This window comes from Stegostoma tigrinum, chromosome 6, assembly GCF_030684315.1.
Source record: "Stegostoma tigrinum isolate sSteTig4 chromosome 6, sSteTig4.hap1, whole genome shotgun sequence".
NCBI classification, from domain to species: Eukaryota; Metazoa; Chordata; class Chondrichthyes; order Orectolobiformes; family Stegostomatidae; genus Stegostoma; species Stegostoma tigrinum.
The window spans coordinates 91,673,819-91,690,720 of NC_081359.1; the positions used below are offsets into that span (position 1 = coordinate 91,673,819).

A 16,902-nucleotide genomic window follows, 5' to 3' on the forward strand; every position below is an offset into this window, starting at 1 on the left:
AAAGGTCTAAGGGGAGGGATAGCTAGATTGATTGGAAAAATAAACAAAAACTATGGTTGTAAACAGTAGCAAACGTTTAAAGAAACAATTCAAAATATCCAACAAAAATATCTCACTGAGAAACTAAAACTAAAAGCTAAACCAAGGAAGATATATCCATAGATTACTGAGATAGTATAAGGCTATAGTAAAACCTTATAATCTGGAAAAGAATAGTAATAAAAATGAAGATTTGAAATAATTTGGAGACTGACAAGTGGCCACAAAGATGTTGATGAAAAGTGAAAGATTAGAGTACGAGAGTAAACTTTTCAAAAATCTTGTAAACAATTGTAAGCGTTTTTAGAAGGTAGAGAGTAACTAATTAATATTTGTCCCTTAGCAGGCCTAGACTGTGATCTGACATCCCCAGTACCTGATGGCCTACATCCTAGGGCTCTAAAAGAGATAGCTACAGAGATAGAGGATGTATTGGCTATGATTTTCCAAAATTCTGTATATTGTTTTTTAAAAAATCAGTGATTGGATTTAGGCTTCGATGGCTTGGCCATCATTTATTGCTCTTGAGAAGATAGGGAGGAATATTCCCAGTAGGTTGGAAATTAGCAAATGTAACATTGCTGTTCAAGAAGGGATGGAACGAGAAAACAAGAGTTTACAAGCCAGTTGGTTGGACTTTAGCATTGGGAAAGTGCTGGAATCTATTATGAAATGAAAATATGTTTAAGAGAATGTTGAAGCTTTTGGAGGATGTAACTAGCAGCAGAGGTAAAGGAGTGTTGATGTATGTGGCCTATTTAGGTTTTCAGAAAGTTTTTGAAAAGGTCCCATACAGGATGTTTGTAAACAAAATTAAAGCAAAGAAAATAGGGAGAATAAACCCCCATGGTTTGAGAACAAGTTAATGGACAGAAAACGGTGTAGGATTAAATAGGTAATTTTCAGGCTTGGTGGCTGTGACCAACGGCGTACTGTAGGATCAGGGCTTAAGTCCTAGCTATTCACAGACTACATAAATGGTTTGAATCTGAGAATTAAATATAAGGTTCCCAAGTTTGCCTATGACATAATCTAGGTGAGAATGTGACTAGAAACAAACTACTGCAGATTTGAAATAAAAGACTAATAGGTTTCTGTATGTTGAAAACACCAAAGGATTTGGGAGTAGTGCAGCAAAATGGCGTTGAAGTAGAAGTAGATGGAATTGAAGTAGATCAGCCATTTTCCCATTAAAGGGCTAACTGGCGTACGCCTATTACTACTTGTTATGTCCTTACAAGTGGGGCCATTTCAATTTAGCAGGTTCTGACTAGTGGAATATTGAAAGGATCAGTGCTGAGGCATTAGCTATTTACCATCTGTATTAATGACTTAGATGAAGAGGTAGAAAGCAATGCACCTCAGTTTGCTTATAATACAAAGCAAAGTGAAAATGCAAGCATTCAAGCGGAGACAAAGAATCAGCAAAGAAATATAGGTGGATTAAGTGAGTAGCCAACAAGGTGGCAGATGGCGTATAATGTGGAATGGTTTGATTACAAGGAAAAAGAGGTCTGGTTACAGTTTTATGGGGAGCTGCTGAGTGCCCATTTGGAATTTTGGTCACTATAATAAAAGAAGGATAAACTTGCATTGGAGATAACAAGGTGTAGAGCTGGATGAACACAGCAGGCCATCCAGCTCTACACCTTGTTATCTCAGATTCTCCAGGATCTGCAGTTCCTACTGTCTCTATACTTGCATTGGAGTCAGTGTAGTAAGAGTTCACTAGGTAAGTCCATAAAATGAGAGGGTTAGAATTAAAATTAGAATTAGAATTAGATTTTTATTCTCATGTGTATTCAAGTTTAGAAATACATGAGTACTGTGAAAAGTCTACAAAGATGCCATTCTCCAGTGCCAACTTGATTTCAAAACTAGAATTTTAAAAAAAAAACAATATCAGAAGTAAAAGAAAAGCAAAAGACAAGAAAAACATCCAGAACTTAAAGTCTAAGTATCATCTCCATAAAGGTGTTTGGAATCATCAATCCAGGCACATGGGTATAGCCACTATAATAAAGTATGAAGCTGGATGAACACAGCAGGCCAAGCAGCATCTCAGGAGCACAAAAGTTGACGTTTCGGGCCTAGACTCTTCATCAGATGCTGCTTGGCCTGCTGTGTTCATCCAGCTTCACACTTTATTATCAGAGATAATGGGAACTGCAGATGCTGGAGATTCCAAGATAATAAAATGTGAGGCTGGATGAACACAGCAGGCCAAGCAGCATCCCAGGAGCACAAAAGCTGACGTTTCGGGCCTAGACCCTTCATCAGAGAGGGGGATGGAGGGAGGGAACTGGAATAAATAGGGAGAGAGGGGGAGGCGTACCGAAGATGGAGAGTAAAGAAGATAGGTGGAGAGGGTGTAGATGGGGAGGTAGGGAGGGGATAGGTCAGTCCAGGGAAGACGGACAGGTCAAGGAGGTGGGATGAGGTTAGTAGGTAGCTGGGGGTGCGGCTTGGGGTGGGAGGAAGGGATGGGTGAGAGGAAGAACCGGTTAGGGAGGCAGAGACAGGTTGGACTGGTTTTGGGATGCAGTGGGTGGGGGGGAAGAGCTGGGCTGGTTGTGTGGTGCAGTGGGGGGAGGGGATGAACTAGGCTGGTTGAGGGATGCAGTGGGGGAAGGGGAGATTTTGAAACTGGTGAAGTCCACATTGATACCATATGGCTGCAGGGTTCCCAGGCGGAATATGAGTTGCTGTTCCTGCAACCTTCGGGTGGCATCATTGTGGCAGTGCAGGAGGCCCATGATGGACATGTCATCAAGAGAATGGGAAGGGGAGTGGAAATGGTTTGCGACTGGGAGGTGCAGTTGTTTGTTGCGAACTGAGCGGAGGTGTTCTGCAAAGCGGTCCCCAAGCCTCCGCTTGGTTTCCCCAATGTAGAGAAAGCCGCACCGGGTACAGTGGATGCAGTATACCACATTGGCAGATGTGCAGGTGAACCTCTGCTTAATGTGGAATGTCATCTTGGGGCCTGGGATGGGGGTGAGGGAGGAGGTGTGGGGACAAGTGTAGCATTTCCTGCGGTTGCAGGGGAAGGTGCCGGGTGTGGTGGGGTTGGAGGGCAGTGTGGAGCGAACAAGGGAGTCACGGAGAGAGTGGTCTCTCCGGAAAGCAGACAGGGGTGGGGATGGAAAAATGTCTTGGGTGGTGGGGTCGGATTGTAAATGGCGGAAGTGTCGGAGGATAATGCGTTGTATCCGGAGGTTGGTAGGGTGGTGTGTGAGAACGAGGGGGATCCTCTTGGGGCGGTTGTGGCGGGGGCGGGGTGTGAGGGATGTGTCGCGGGAAATGCGGGAGACGCGGTCAAGGGCGTTCTCAATCACCGTGGGGGGGAAGTTGCGGTCCTTAAAGAACTTGGACATCTGGGATGTGCGGGAGTGGAATGTCTTATCGTGGGAGCAGATGCGGCGGAGGCGGAGGAATTGGGAATAGGGGATGGAATTTTTGCAGGAGGGTGGGTGGGAGGAGGTGTATTCTAGGTAGCTGTGGGAGTCGGTGGGCTTGAAATGGACATCAGTTACAAGCTGGTTGCCTGAGATGGAGACTGAGAGGTCCAGGAAGGTGAGGGATGTGCTGGAGATGGCCCAGGTGAACTGAAGGTTGGGGTGGAAGGTGTTGGTGAAGTGGATGAACTGTTCGAGCTCCTCTGGGGAGCAAGAGGCGGCGCCGATACAGTCATCAATGTACCGGAGGAAGAGGTGGGGTTTGGGGCCTGTGTAGGTGCGGAAGATGGACTGTTCCACGTAACCTACAAAGAGGCAGGCATAGCTGGGGCCCATGCGGGTGCCCATGGCCACCCCCTTAGTCTGTAGGAAGTGGGAGGAGTGAAAAGAGAAGTTGTTGAGTGTGAGGACGAGTTCCGCTAGGCGGATGAGAGTGTCGGTGGAGGGGGCCTGGTCGGGCCTGCGGGACAGGAAGAAGCGGAGGGCCTTGAGGCCATCTCCATGCGGAATGCAGGTGTACAGGGACTGGACGTCCATGGTGAATATGAGGTGTTGGGGGCCAGGGAATTGGAAGTCCTGGAGGAGGTGGAGGGCGTGGGTGGTGTCACGGACATAGGTGGGGAGTTCCTGGACCAAAGGGGAGAAAATGGAGTCCAGATAGGTGGAGATGAGTTCGGTGGGGCAGGAGCAGGCTGAGACGATGGGTCGACCAGGGCAGGCAGGTTTGTGGATTTTGGGAAGGAGATAGAAACGGGCCGTGCGGGATTGGGGAACAATGAGGTTGGAGGCTGTGGGTGGGAGGTCCCCTGAGGTGATGAGGTCATGAATGGTGTTGGAGATGATAGTTTGGTGCTCGGGTGTGGGGTCATGATCGAGGAGGCGGTAGGAGGTGGTGTCGGAGAGTTGGCGTCTGGCCTCGGCGATGTAGAGGTCAGTACGCCATACTACCACTGCGCCACCCTTGTCTGCGGGTTTGATGGTGAGGTTGGGGTTGGAGCGGAGGGAGCGGAGGGCTGCCCGTTCTGCGGGGGAGAGGTTGGAGTGGGTGAGAGGGGTGGAGAGGTTGAGGCGGTTAATGTCTCGACGGCAGTTGGAGATGAAGAGGTCGAGGGAGGGTAGGAGGCCTGGGGGTGGTGTCCAAGAGGAGGACTTGTGTTGGAAGCGGGTGAAGGGGTCAGTGGAAGGAGGGTTAGGGTTATCCACTTCACCAACACCTTCCACCCCAACCTTCAGTTCACCTGGGCCATCTCCAGCACATCCCTCACCTTCCTGGACCTCTCAGTCTCCATCTCAGGCAACCAGCTTGTAACTGATGTCCATTTCAAGCCCACCGACTCCCACAGCTACCTAGAATACACCTCCTCCCACCCACCCTCCTGCAAAAATTCCATCCCCTATTCCCAATTCCTCCGCCTCCGCCGCATCTGCTCCCACGATAAGACATTCCACTCCCGCACATCCCAGATGTCCAAGTTCTTTAAGGACCGCAACTTCCCCCCCACGGTGATTGAGAACGCCCTTGACCGCGTCTCCCGCATTTCCCGCGACACATCCCTCACACCCCGCCCCCGCCACAACCGCCCCAAGAGGATCCCCCTCGTTCTCACACACCACCCTACCAACCTCCGGATACAACGCATTATCCTCCGACACTTCCGCCATTTACAATCCGACCCCACCACCCAAGACATTTTTCCATCCCCACCCCTGTCTGCTTTCCGGAGAGACCACTCTCTCCGTGACTCCCTTGTTCGCTCCACACTGCCCTCCAACCCCACCACACCCGGCACCTTCCCCTGCAACCGCAGGAAATGCTACACTTGTCCCCACACCTCCTCCCTCACCCCCATCCCAGGCCCCAAGATGACATTCCACATTAAGCAGAGGTTCACCTGCACATCTGCCAATGTGGTATACTGCATCCACTGTACCCGGTGCGGCTTTCTCTACATTGGGGAAACCAAGCGGAGGCTTGGGGACCGCTTTGCAGAACACCTCCGCTCAGTTCGCAACAAACAACTGCACCTCCCAGTCGCAAACCATTTCCACTCCCCCTCCCATTCTCTTGATGACATGTCCATCATGGGCCTCCTGCACTGCCACAATGATGCCACCCGAAGGTTGCAGGAACAGCAACTCATATTCCGCCTGGGAACCCTGCAGCCATATGGTATCAATGTGGACTTCACCAGTTTCAAAATCTCCCCTTCCCCCACTGCATCCCTCAACCAGCCCAGTTCATCCCCTCCCCCCACTGCACCACACAACCAGCCCAGCTCTTCCCCCCCACCCACTGCATCCCAAAACCAGTCCAACCTGTCTCTGCCTCCCTAACCGGTTCTTCCTCTCACCCATCCCTTCCTCCCACCCCAAGCCGCACCCCCAGCTACCTACTAACCTCATCCCACCTCCTTGACCTGTCCGTCTTCCCTGGACTGACCTATCCCCTCCCTACCTCCCCACCTACACCCTCTCCACCTATCTTCTTTACTCTCCATCTTCGGTACGCCTCCCCCTCTCTCCCTATTTATTCCAGTTCCCTCCCTCCATCCCCCTCTCTGATGAAGGGTCTAGGCCCGAAACGTCAGCTTTTGTGCTCCTGGGATGCTGCTTGGCCTGCTGTGTTCATCCAGCCTCACATTTTATTATCACACTTTATTATCTTGGATTCTCCAGCATCTGCAGTTCCCTCTCTGATGAAGGGTCTAGGCCCGAAACGTCAGCTTTTGTGCTCCTGAGATGCTGCTTGGCCTGCTGTGTTCATCCAGCTCCACACTTTGTTAGCCTGGACTCTCTGTCAGCCTGCAAGTCTGGCATCATTCAGCAGGAGGAGCTGTGTTCCTGCCTCCATTGCTACCTCCAATCGCTGGAGGAGCTTTGCTACTGCAGTCGCCATGGCTGGCCCCGAACACCAGGAGGAACTACATCCTTGCTGCCACCACCTCCAATGGAGGAACAGCATCTAACTTTGCCACCGGCTCAAACCACAGGTTAATCCGCCTCAAAAGGCTTTAAAGGAAAGAAAAATGGAAAATAAACAAAAAGAAAAGAACAAAAGGAAACCCACTGGGAAGTAAGTGTGTAGGAAGTCCCAGTTTCACCACACACAAACTGGAGGAACAGTACCTCATATTCCACCTCGGGAGCCTCCAGGCCAATGGCCTGAACGTAGAACTTACCAGTTTCAAAACTCCCCAACCCCTGGCCTCATCCCATGTCCAACCCTCCCTCATATCCCCCACCTCCTTGACCTGACACAACCTGTCAATCTTCCTCCCCACCTGCCGCCCCACCCTTCTCGCTGACCCATCCCCATTACCTCCTACCTGCATCCACATATCACCATCCCACCTACCTTCCCCCAGCCCCACCTGTCCTCCCTCTATTTATTTCCCAGCTCCCCTCCCTCTCCCCAGTCCTGATGAAGGGTCCAGACCCGAAACATTATCGCTACTGCTCCTCTAACCTGCTGTGTTCCTCCAGTTACACATTCTATTGATTCAGACTATAAGACCTGTTTTCTGAAGTCCCCATTTTGAAGAGCAATTCGGTTTTTTTGGCCCTGTATTCCTTTTGAAGAATTGTTTATAACTCCTGTTATTTGTTTACAACTGCTTTGTAGGTTGGGTTTTTGCTGTAGAAATGATAGATCTGGGTAGAGTCACCAAGGGACATGCTGCTCATTTCTTTTCCTTTTGTATCTACCTGAAAGATTTTCTGAAATTCTGAAATTTTCTCAGAATCAGACCATGCATTTTGTCAAATGGGATTCACAGATCCTGATCTGGAATGACTTTTCTTGTATGATCTTTGTCCTTCATATTATTAATTATGCAACTGGGATCCTGTACACCCTTCTTGTACAATTGCATGAAACTGCTTGCCACTGTTGGGAAGGCCCAGAAATCACAATGGTGTCATATTCAAAGCTCAGTCACACGTCAGACACAATTAGGATCTTCCCCTCACACCATGATGCTCAAGGGGTAATACAAAGGACATGACCTCAAGGAAAAGAAAGCTTGCTTTCTGCTTCGTAGGCAGGGATCTGGAGGTCATGGTGAATGGGGTGATGGAAAGAAGGGTAGCCCTTCTTCCAATGGAGGCCACACCACCAGCATAAACGAGTCTGGATCCAGATTGCAAGGTCAGTGTATATCCTGGGTAATGCAGGATGCCCAGCAGTGCAGGAACGGTGGGGCGGACAGGTGGGGAGGAAGATGGACAGGTTGTATTAGGTCAAGGAGGTGGGGGATATGAGGAAGGGTTGGACATAGGATGAGGCCAGGGGTGGGGAGTTTTGAAACTGGTAAATTCTATGTTCAGGCCATCGGGCTGGAGGCTCCCGAGGTGGAATATGAGGTACTGTTCCTCCAGTTTGTGTGTGGTGTCATTGTGACACTGGAGGATGCCTAGGACGTATATGTCACTAACGGAGGGGGAGAGGGAGGTAAAGTGCTTGGCAACCAGAAGGTATTGCTGATTATAGTGTACAGAGCACAGATGTTCCATGAGAATTCCCTGAGTCTGTGCTTGGTCTCCTGCACATCACCACAGTAAGTGCCACAATTTTCTCTCTACTACCTCCCACTCACATATCCACCACTGACTTTAACTCTGCTACTGCACATGCCTCACACTAAGCTCATGGACTACAGCCCTCAATGTTGCATACATCATTTCCACTCAACAGTTCTCACCTGCCTCATTCTTCCAAACTACTAATCCTTCCTGTCTTCTGTTCTTCCTGCACACTCACTGAGGATATCTCACCACCACCCCTTCTCCAACTGCTCTTCCAAACATTTCCATCCTACTCAATCAATCCTTCCCTTTATCTCAATGTGGGAAATACTGTTTCACAACCAAGCAAATAAGTCGAAGACCTTTAGTGGGAGTAATAGACAGCAGATTCCTCATTCCTAAAGAGGAGAAAAACTGGATTTGACCAGAGAAGAGATTGATTGCCAGTGTGTGGACACAGAGACCACATTGTCCAACCGGCATAGTAAATATTATTGTGCTGTGCTGCACTACTATCCTAATATCACCAGTGCTAACACATTGTTAACCTGCACCAGCTTTTATCATTCTAAGACAATGGATTGCCTCTCTTTTATGCAGGCACCAAGTAAATCTCCACATAAAGGCCAGTTGGAGAATTTCAGTTTTAAGACCAATTCTGAGGAGGAAGCAGCCCAGAGGATGCACTGTCAAAACTTTCCCCTGTACCTTCTACCAGCTCAGGCTTTCATCTTAGTGGATACTCTTGCTCAATTAAACTCAGGAGAATCCTCTGGTGAGCATATCATTGACATGCTTCTGGTTGAGGGTGAAATGGCTGGTATCACTGAGGACTGCCAGAGACCAGGCAGCTTCTCAGCTCCAGGCAGAAGATGATCCCATATTCTTGGCCATTTATTACTTTATCAAAAGAACAAGCGGATTTGGTCATCGGCACTCAGTAAACTGGATTGAAGGATAGAGGAATCCAGCAATGTGTTAAATAACGTGCTGGCTCCGTACATCTGGAATCAAGCCCAGCAGTTTGGGTGCCTGCTGGATGTGTGCACAGATCTACACTCCATTGCTCCCGCCATAGAGGTTCAGGATCAATGGCAAGATGAAAGGACGTTGCGGGACCTTGACCTCACTCTAGGTGACCCTTCCTTTCAGGGCGACAGGGAGATGAGGAGTAACACACATGGCCCCTATAGGCTGCTTCTTAGGACAGGAATGCTCTCCCCCTTTGGCTGCCACCTGCCTGTGGTTCCAAATCTGCAGCAGTTCCAGTCGAGGATTGTGAACCTGGCTCTGGAGAGGAGACTCCCAGTGGATCTGGACCCCTGTAGGTCCAAAGAAACCAAGGGACAGGTGTCCAAGTCTTTGAAGGCAATAGGGCCAACCACAGCTGGCTCCATCTACACCAGGTGTGAAATTCAGGACTACAGTTAGCCAAAGTGAGAGGCACATAAGTGACACAGGTGAAACGTCATTGTAATTAACCCTTCACTTTGTAAGTATCTGTTCTCTCCACCTACTCTGCTGTGCAGTCAGCCACTTTGTGTAGTTATTATGCAGTTGACTTGCAATCGCAATTGGCAAAGTTTCCAACTTTGTTTCCATGTGAGCTGTTTGCAGGCTTTGTCTGTGATTCAAGAATTACGCCCATCCACCATGTTCATTTATGTTTTGCTGTCCCTGTGAATCCTAATCTTTCAGCCTTTGCCATTTCTATAGAGCCCACTCATAGAAAGTAGAACATAGAACAGTACAGCACAGTGCAGGCCCTTCAGCCCACAATGTTGTGCCGACCTATAATCCTACTAAGATCAATCTAACCTGCATACTCGACTTTTTACTATCCTCTATGTGCCTATCCAAGAGTCGCTTAAAAGCCTCTAAAGTATCTGGCTCCACTACAACTGCCGGCAGCGCATTCCATACGCCCACCACTCTCTGTGTAAAGAACCTACCTCTGACATCTCCCTTATACCTTCCTCCAATCACCTCAAAATTATGCCCTCTCATATTAGTCATTTCCACCCTGGGAAAAAGTCTCTGCCTATCCACTCTATCTATGCCTCTCATCATCTTGTAAATCTCTATCATCACCTCCCATCCTTCTTTGTTCCAATTAAAAAAAGGCCTAGCTCCCTCAACCTTTCCTCATAGGACCTGCCCTCCAGTCCAGGCAACATCCTGGTAAATCTCCTCTGCACACTCTCTAAAGCTTCCATATTCTTCCTGTAATGAGGTGACCAGAACTGAACACAATATTCCAAGTGTGGTCCACCCAGAATTTTATAGGGCTGCAGCATAACCTCACGGCTCTTAAACTCAATTCCCCTGCCAGTGAAAGCCGACACACCATACACATTCTTTACAAGCCTATCAACTTGATGCATCAGCAATGTGAGTTGAGGCTTTATGAAGATACATATACATGGAAATAAGGTAGTCATTGCTCAATGGTAAGATTCTGAAGTTGCCATTTAAGTCTTGAGAGGCAAGTTGCAAAAATCTTTCTTGAAGTGTAGATTCTGATTTTTTTAAAAAAAATTCTCCATAGTATTCATTCCTTTCTTGCCAATGCTTATTCCCAGCAGGAAGGAAACACTTCCCTCTCCATGTTCCTCCAGGCACTTCTTTCAGATAATTTGAAAACTTTTAGAGCTGTTGCTAGTCCAGCAGATAAATATTGGAGCAAGTCAGAAAATTCTCAGCATCATTGGTGGGACTTTCCCCCCCTCGAGGAGTCCTTGAATTTGCAGGCCTACTTCACAGCATTAAATGGCATAAATTGGCTTGAGGGGCATCTTCTGCCTTAATCATTAACCAGCCCTCATCTCCAGGAACTGCTGGCTAATCAAGTGGCTTTCAGTTCTGACCTGTCCCAGCATTGGCAGGGAAACATTGGCTAATGTTGACTTTGCTGCAGTCCTGTAGGGAAACATGGCACGATGGAGCCAGTGTCAGGGGCCAGACTGGCATGCCCCAGCAAAGGAAGGGCAGGAAGTGGGGAGGGAGCCAGACAGATAAAATGTGCAGAAAGGAAAATATAGGGACCACTTAAGCGGGCGTCTCTCTGATTGACTGGTCCTCGCCAGCCTATCCAGTGAAACCTGACCAACTGAAAACTCACCACTAACCTCCTACTGTCATTAATTGGCCATTTGAGGCACTCATTAGGCCCATAGGTGGGTTTGTTTCCCAGTATCTCTGACATTGCTTCTAAAACTGTGGCTAGCGTAAGTACGGACAGCGGGTGCTGGGAATGATGCTCTTGGCATAGCACTCAATTTTATGGCCATCTGCCTGTTAACCAACAATATTATAATATTCAGCTCAGGGGACCCTAAAGATATCAACAATTCAGAGCGAAAATTCACAAGATTTGATTACAACTTTAAATTCCAGATTAAAAATGATCTCAATATGAAGTAAGAAAAATATTAAGAAAGAGAATTTTTTTTACCTCAATTGGCTATGTGTTTGCTTCGATAAAGGCATTATGTAGTGAATTTGATCAGTCTCCCACCAACAAGGAACTGCTGGGCTCCTACAAGAAGCAACAGAGTCTGAGATACCGCAGCTCTCTGCTAAGCCAGGGAATGTCTATTTCCATATTTTGGATGGCAGTAGAACTCAGTTGTTGGACAAATAAATGAATAGTTCTCTACCACTTCCTTTCACTGCGGTATTCTGAACTGTAAATAAGATATCTGTGTAAACTAATGTGCAGAACATAATTTATATGCACAAATAATTTGGTGGAAATTTCATTTTGACATGTGGGATGGCAAAAAAGACAACAATGACATGAGGAAAAACTTTATAATGCAGCAAGTGATTGGGACCTGCATTTTAACATTGGAGGTAGAGGTAGATGCAATCTGGTGGAGGTGGATGTGTTTGGGGCCTTCCAAGGAGAATTGGATAATTATCTGAAAAGGCCACACTGCAGAACTACAATGTAGGAAGGTGAGCTGGGGTGAGTTGCTCTTGCAGAGAGCTGACACAAGGGCCCAATTAACCCCGCTTCTGTGGCTGTAATCATTCTGTGATTCTACAGATTTAGGACTATGTTTGGTCCTCATTATCATTTAGGTAAGCTGCCAGTGCCTGATGTAACTCCACAGGAAGCTGTCCCATTTTAAGAAAACAAATATAGCGCCACTCAACTTGCTGGAATTGCCCAAAGGCACATCCCAGGAGGAATGAGGAGTATTTCAATAATAAGTGGAAGAACCATTGAGTGGTACCATTTAGCTGAGGATGTTCTGCTTCTGCTGCGCAGCCTCCTTACACAAATAATTCTCAAAATTGTTTAAAAGAACATTTAGTGTCCAACAATTGGAAGTGAAGTAGGCTCAGCTTTGGACCCGAAACATTAACTCTGTTTTTTACTTCACCGATGCTGCTAGACCTGCTGAACTTTTCCAGTAACTTTGTTTTTGTAGGCTCAGCTTCTGCTCTACTGTTTGCTGTTGAGCCTGGGGTCGAAAATAGGAACCCCATGTATAGATGAAAAGTACCTTACACTACTTCAGGTTGCTGCCCAGGAGACCTGATAAATGGTCAAACCCAATATCAGGACATCATCTGTTCCAGCTCCCTTATCATTAGCCACCAAATGTTTCAATAGGGTCTCAATAAAATTCTCATTGATTATTTATTTTGCCGACAACTTTGCTAGTCCAACAGAAATTTCTAGAAGCTGGAGGTGGAAGTTGAGCCGTAGACTGGAAACCTCTGTTGTGTAATTTTCATACTTTGTCTCACGGTGTTTAAAATAACCGCACAATCCAGTATTTGTTGGTTTACTGCCGAAGGACTATTCATTTTCAAGATAGAGAGGGAAATAAAAAGTGGATTAAGTCCCATTATGCTCCTTTTACAGATTTCCCAACTTTCACAGTGAACTGAGCCTGGAGAAAAAGAATGGAAATGGAAAGGATTATTCATAATATTGTGATCAAGGAATTCTCACTACCAGTGTCAATGAGTCCAAACTGGGATAATGAGTTTGTGTGACGCTCTGCTGAATAGAATAAATTTCTGGAAGAGACAGAGGCTTTTAGTTATACTCTGGAATATACTGCCTGAGAGTACGGTGGAAGGAGGTTCAATAGAATCATTGAAAAGTAAACTAGACTGTTATCTGAAATGGAAGAATGTGTAGGTTTACATGGAAAGGAAGGAGAGTAATAATAAGTGAATAGCTCATTTAGAGATAATGGGAACTGCAGATGCTGGAGAATCCAAGATAATAAAATGTGAGGCTGGATGAACACAGCAGGCCCAGCAGCATCTCAGGAGCACAAAAGCTGGCGTTTCGGGCCTAGACCCTTCACCCTTTATTAGCTCCTTTAGAGAACTGGCACAAACACTACGGAGTGGAAAGGCCTCCTTTTGTGCTGTTTCAATTCTGTGACATTGATTCCCGAATTTCAGTCGTGCCGTAACAGCAATAGGTAATTTGTAGTGGTGACGGAAAACCAACTGGGAATTAAATCCAATTAAATCACTTTCATGTTCTATTCAGTTACATGGTGTACTCCATCAGTGATGTAAGTTAATTATGCATTAACTACCTTTTATATGGTAGACTGAAAAATAACATATCCAAGCTTGATCTCCAAGGTCATTACCCCCTCTGCAATCTCTGGTGATACAAACTTAATACTAGCTCCTCAGCCAGGGAAGGATCTTATTGAAAAGTGGTTTAGAAGGCATTCCATAGTTTCATTTCATTCAGGCTGGCTTTCTACATTTTACATATGACAAGTGAATAGAAATTCTGCAACATCTCCCCTAACCTTCCTGTACTCATCCAACTTCACAGCAACAATTCAAGAAGGCAGCTCACTAAGGCTTTCTTGAGAGCCATTAGAGATGGGCAATAAATGCTGGTCAGCCAGCAATGTTCACCATCTGGTTATTAAAAAATCAATCAGCAGCATCACTCTGCCTTTCTTAGAATCCCTACAGAATTGAAACAGGTCATTCAGCCCACTGGTCCACATGGACCCCCTGAAGAGCATTCTACCTAGACCCATTGCCTTACCCTATAACCCTGCAATTCCCCTAGCCAGAGATGATGGGAACTGCAGATGCTGGAGAATTCCAAGATAATAAAATGTGAGGCTGGATGAACACAGCAGGCCAAGCAGCATCTCAGGAGCACAAAAGCTGACGTTTCGGGCCTAGACCCTTCATCAGAGAGGGGGATGGGGAGAGGGAACTGGAATAAATAGGGACAGAGGGGGAGGCGGACCGAAGATGGAGAGTAAAGAAGATAGGTGGAGAGAGTATAGGTGGGGAGGTAGGGAGGGGATAGGACAGTCCAGGGAAGACGGATAGGTCAAAGAGGTGGGATGAGGTTAGTAGGTAGCTGGGGGTGCGGCTTGGGGTGGGAGGAAGGGATGGGTGAGAGGAAGAGCCGGTTAGGGAGGCAGAGACAGGTTGGACTGGTTTTGGGATGCAGTGGGCGGGGGGGAAGAGCTGGGCTGGTTGTGTGGTACAGTGGGGGGAGGGGACGAACTAGGCTGGTTTAGGGATGCAGTAGGGGAAGGGGAGATTTTGAAACTGGTGAAGTCCACATTGATACCATATGGCTGCAGGGTTCCCAGACGGAATATGAGTTGCTGTTCCTGCAACCTTCGGGTGGCATCATTGTGGCAGTGCAGGAGGCCCATGATGGACATGTCATCTAGAGAATGGGAGGGGGAGTGGAAATGGTTTGCGACTGGGAGGTGCAGTTGTTTGTTGCGAACTGAGCGGAGGTGTTCTGCAAAGCGGTCCCCAAGCCTCCGCTTGGTTTCCCCAATGTAGAGGAAGTCGCACCGGGTACAGTGGATGCAGTATACCACATTGGCAGACTCCCACGATAAGACATTCCACTCCCGCACATCCCAGATGTCCAAGTTCTTTAAGGACCGCAACTTTCCCCCCACAGTGATCGAGAACGCCCTTGACCGCGTCTCCCGTATTTCCCGCAACACATCCCTCACACCCCGCCCCCGCCTCAACCGCCCTAAGAGGATCCCCCTCGTTCTCACACACCACCCTACCAACCTCCGGATACAACGCATCATCCTCCGACACTTCCGCCATTTACAATCCGACCCCACCACCCAAGACATTTTTCCATCCCCTCCCCTGTCTGCTTTCCAGAGAGACCACTCTCTCCGTCACTCCCTTGTTCGCTCCACACTGCCCTCCAACCCCACCACACCCGGCACCTTCCCCTGCAACCGCAGGAAATGCTACACTTGTCCCCACACCTCCTCCCTCACCCCTATCCCAGGCCCCAAGATGACATTCCACATTAAGCAGAGGTTCACCTGCACACCTGCCAATGTGGTATACTGCATCCACTGTACCCGGTGCGGCTTCCTCTACATTGGGGAAACCAAGCGGAGGCTTGGGGACCGCTTTGCAGAACGTCTCCGCTCAGTTCGCAACAAACAACTGCACCTCCCAGTCGCAAACCATTTCCACTCCCCCTCCCATTCTCTAGATGACATGTCCATCATGGGCCTCCTGCACTGCCACAATGATGCCACCCGAAGGTTGCAGGAACAGCAACTCATATTCCGCCTGGGAACCCTGCAGCCATATGGTATCAATGTGGACTTCACCAGTTTCAAAATCTCCCCTTCCCCTACTGCATCCCTAAACCAGCCCAGTTCGTCTCCTCCCCCCACTGTACCACACAACCAGCCCAGCTCTTCCCCTCCACCCACTGCATCCCAAAACCAGTTCAACCTGTCTCTGCCTCCCTAACCGGTTCTTCCTCTCACCCATCCCTTCCTCCCACCCCAAGCCGCACCCCCAGCTACCTACTAACCTCATCCCACCTCCTTGACCTGTCCGTCTTCCCTGGACTGACCTATCCCCTCCCTACCTCCCCACCTATACTCTCTCCACCTATCTTCTTTACTCTCCATCTTCGGTCCGCCTCCCCCTCTCTCTATTTATTCCAGAACCCTCACCCCAAACCCCTCTCTGATGAAGGGTCTAGGCCCGAAACGTCAGCTTTTGTGCTCCTGAGATGCTGCTTGGCCTGCTGTGTTCATCCAGCCTCACATTTTATTATCTTGGAATTCCCCTAGCCAGTCTACCTAACCTGCATACCTTTGGACTGTGGGAGGAAACCCAGACAGATACAGGGAGAACATGCAAATCCCACAGTCACGGAAGGGTGAAATTGAACCCAGGTCCTTGGTGCTGTGAGGCAACAGTGCTAGCGACTGTACTGCCCCTGTGAGCCATTGTCTTAGATGTTGATTTTGACCTTTAACTGTTAGTTGCCACGCCTTGGGGCTATTGAACTGACATTACCACACCCCCGCCCCCACCAGGATCACAATTACCAGATGTCATCCCTTTCAAAAGTGGACACATTGCTCAATGTAGTGAATGAATGGCTTGAAAACAGTACCAAAGTTTTTGTGTGTATGTGTATGTGTGTGTGATAATGTTATTTGAGGCTATCATTTAACAGACTCAAGATTACTCTTTTGCAGTTATAACCAGTAGACTGAAAATTTCAATATAAAATCTTCAGAAATTGCGCATACTTTTTGTTAAAATGTGGAAAAAACCCACATCTAAATCAGTTAAACAATTTTCAAAGCCTAATTTGTTCTTGTGTTTGGCAGGGCATGGAAACTGGCATTCCTGGAAACTAAATGCAACCTGGTAAGAATATTTGTTTGTTTTTAAGAAGAAACCTAATTTGTTATTTTCCAAAGTTTTCATTTCCAGAGTGCACTGAGTCTTATTCATTAGTCAAACAGAGGCAAATGAAAATGTTCATTGGTAAGTGAATTCAAATTTGGATCACCTGATCAGGAAGGCAAACAGCAGAATATGGCTCACAGTGGTTGAAGCTGGGTGT

General features: G+C 47.6%; 1 protein-coding gene across 1 annotated transcript in view; it reads left to right on the forward strand.

The window, feature by feature from the left end:
- Positions 1–16,902, forward strand: part of plekhb1 (pleckstrin homology domain containing B1) — an 85,273-nt gene that overhangs the window by 17,958 nt on the left and 50,413 nt on the right. Inside the window, exon 4 of the mRNA XM_059646938.1 lies at positions 16,664–16,703. Coding sequence (XP_059502921.1) covers positions 16,664–16,703 — 40 coding nt within the window. The remainder of the gene's footprint in view (positions 1–16,663; positions 16,704–16,902) is intronic.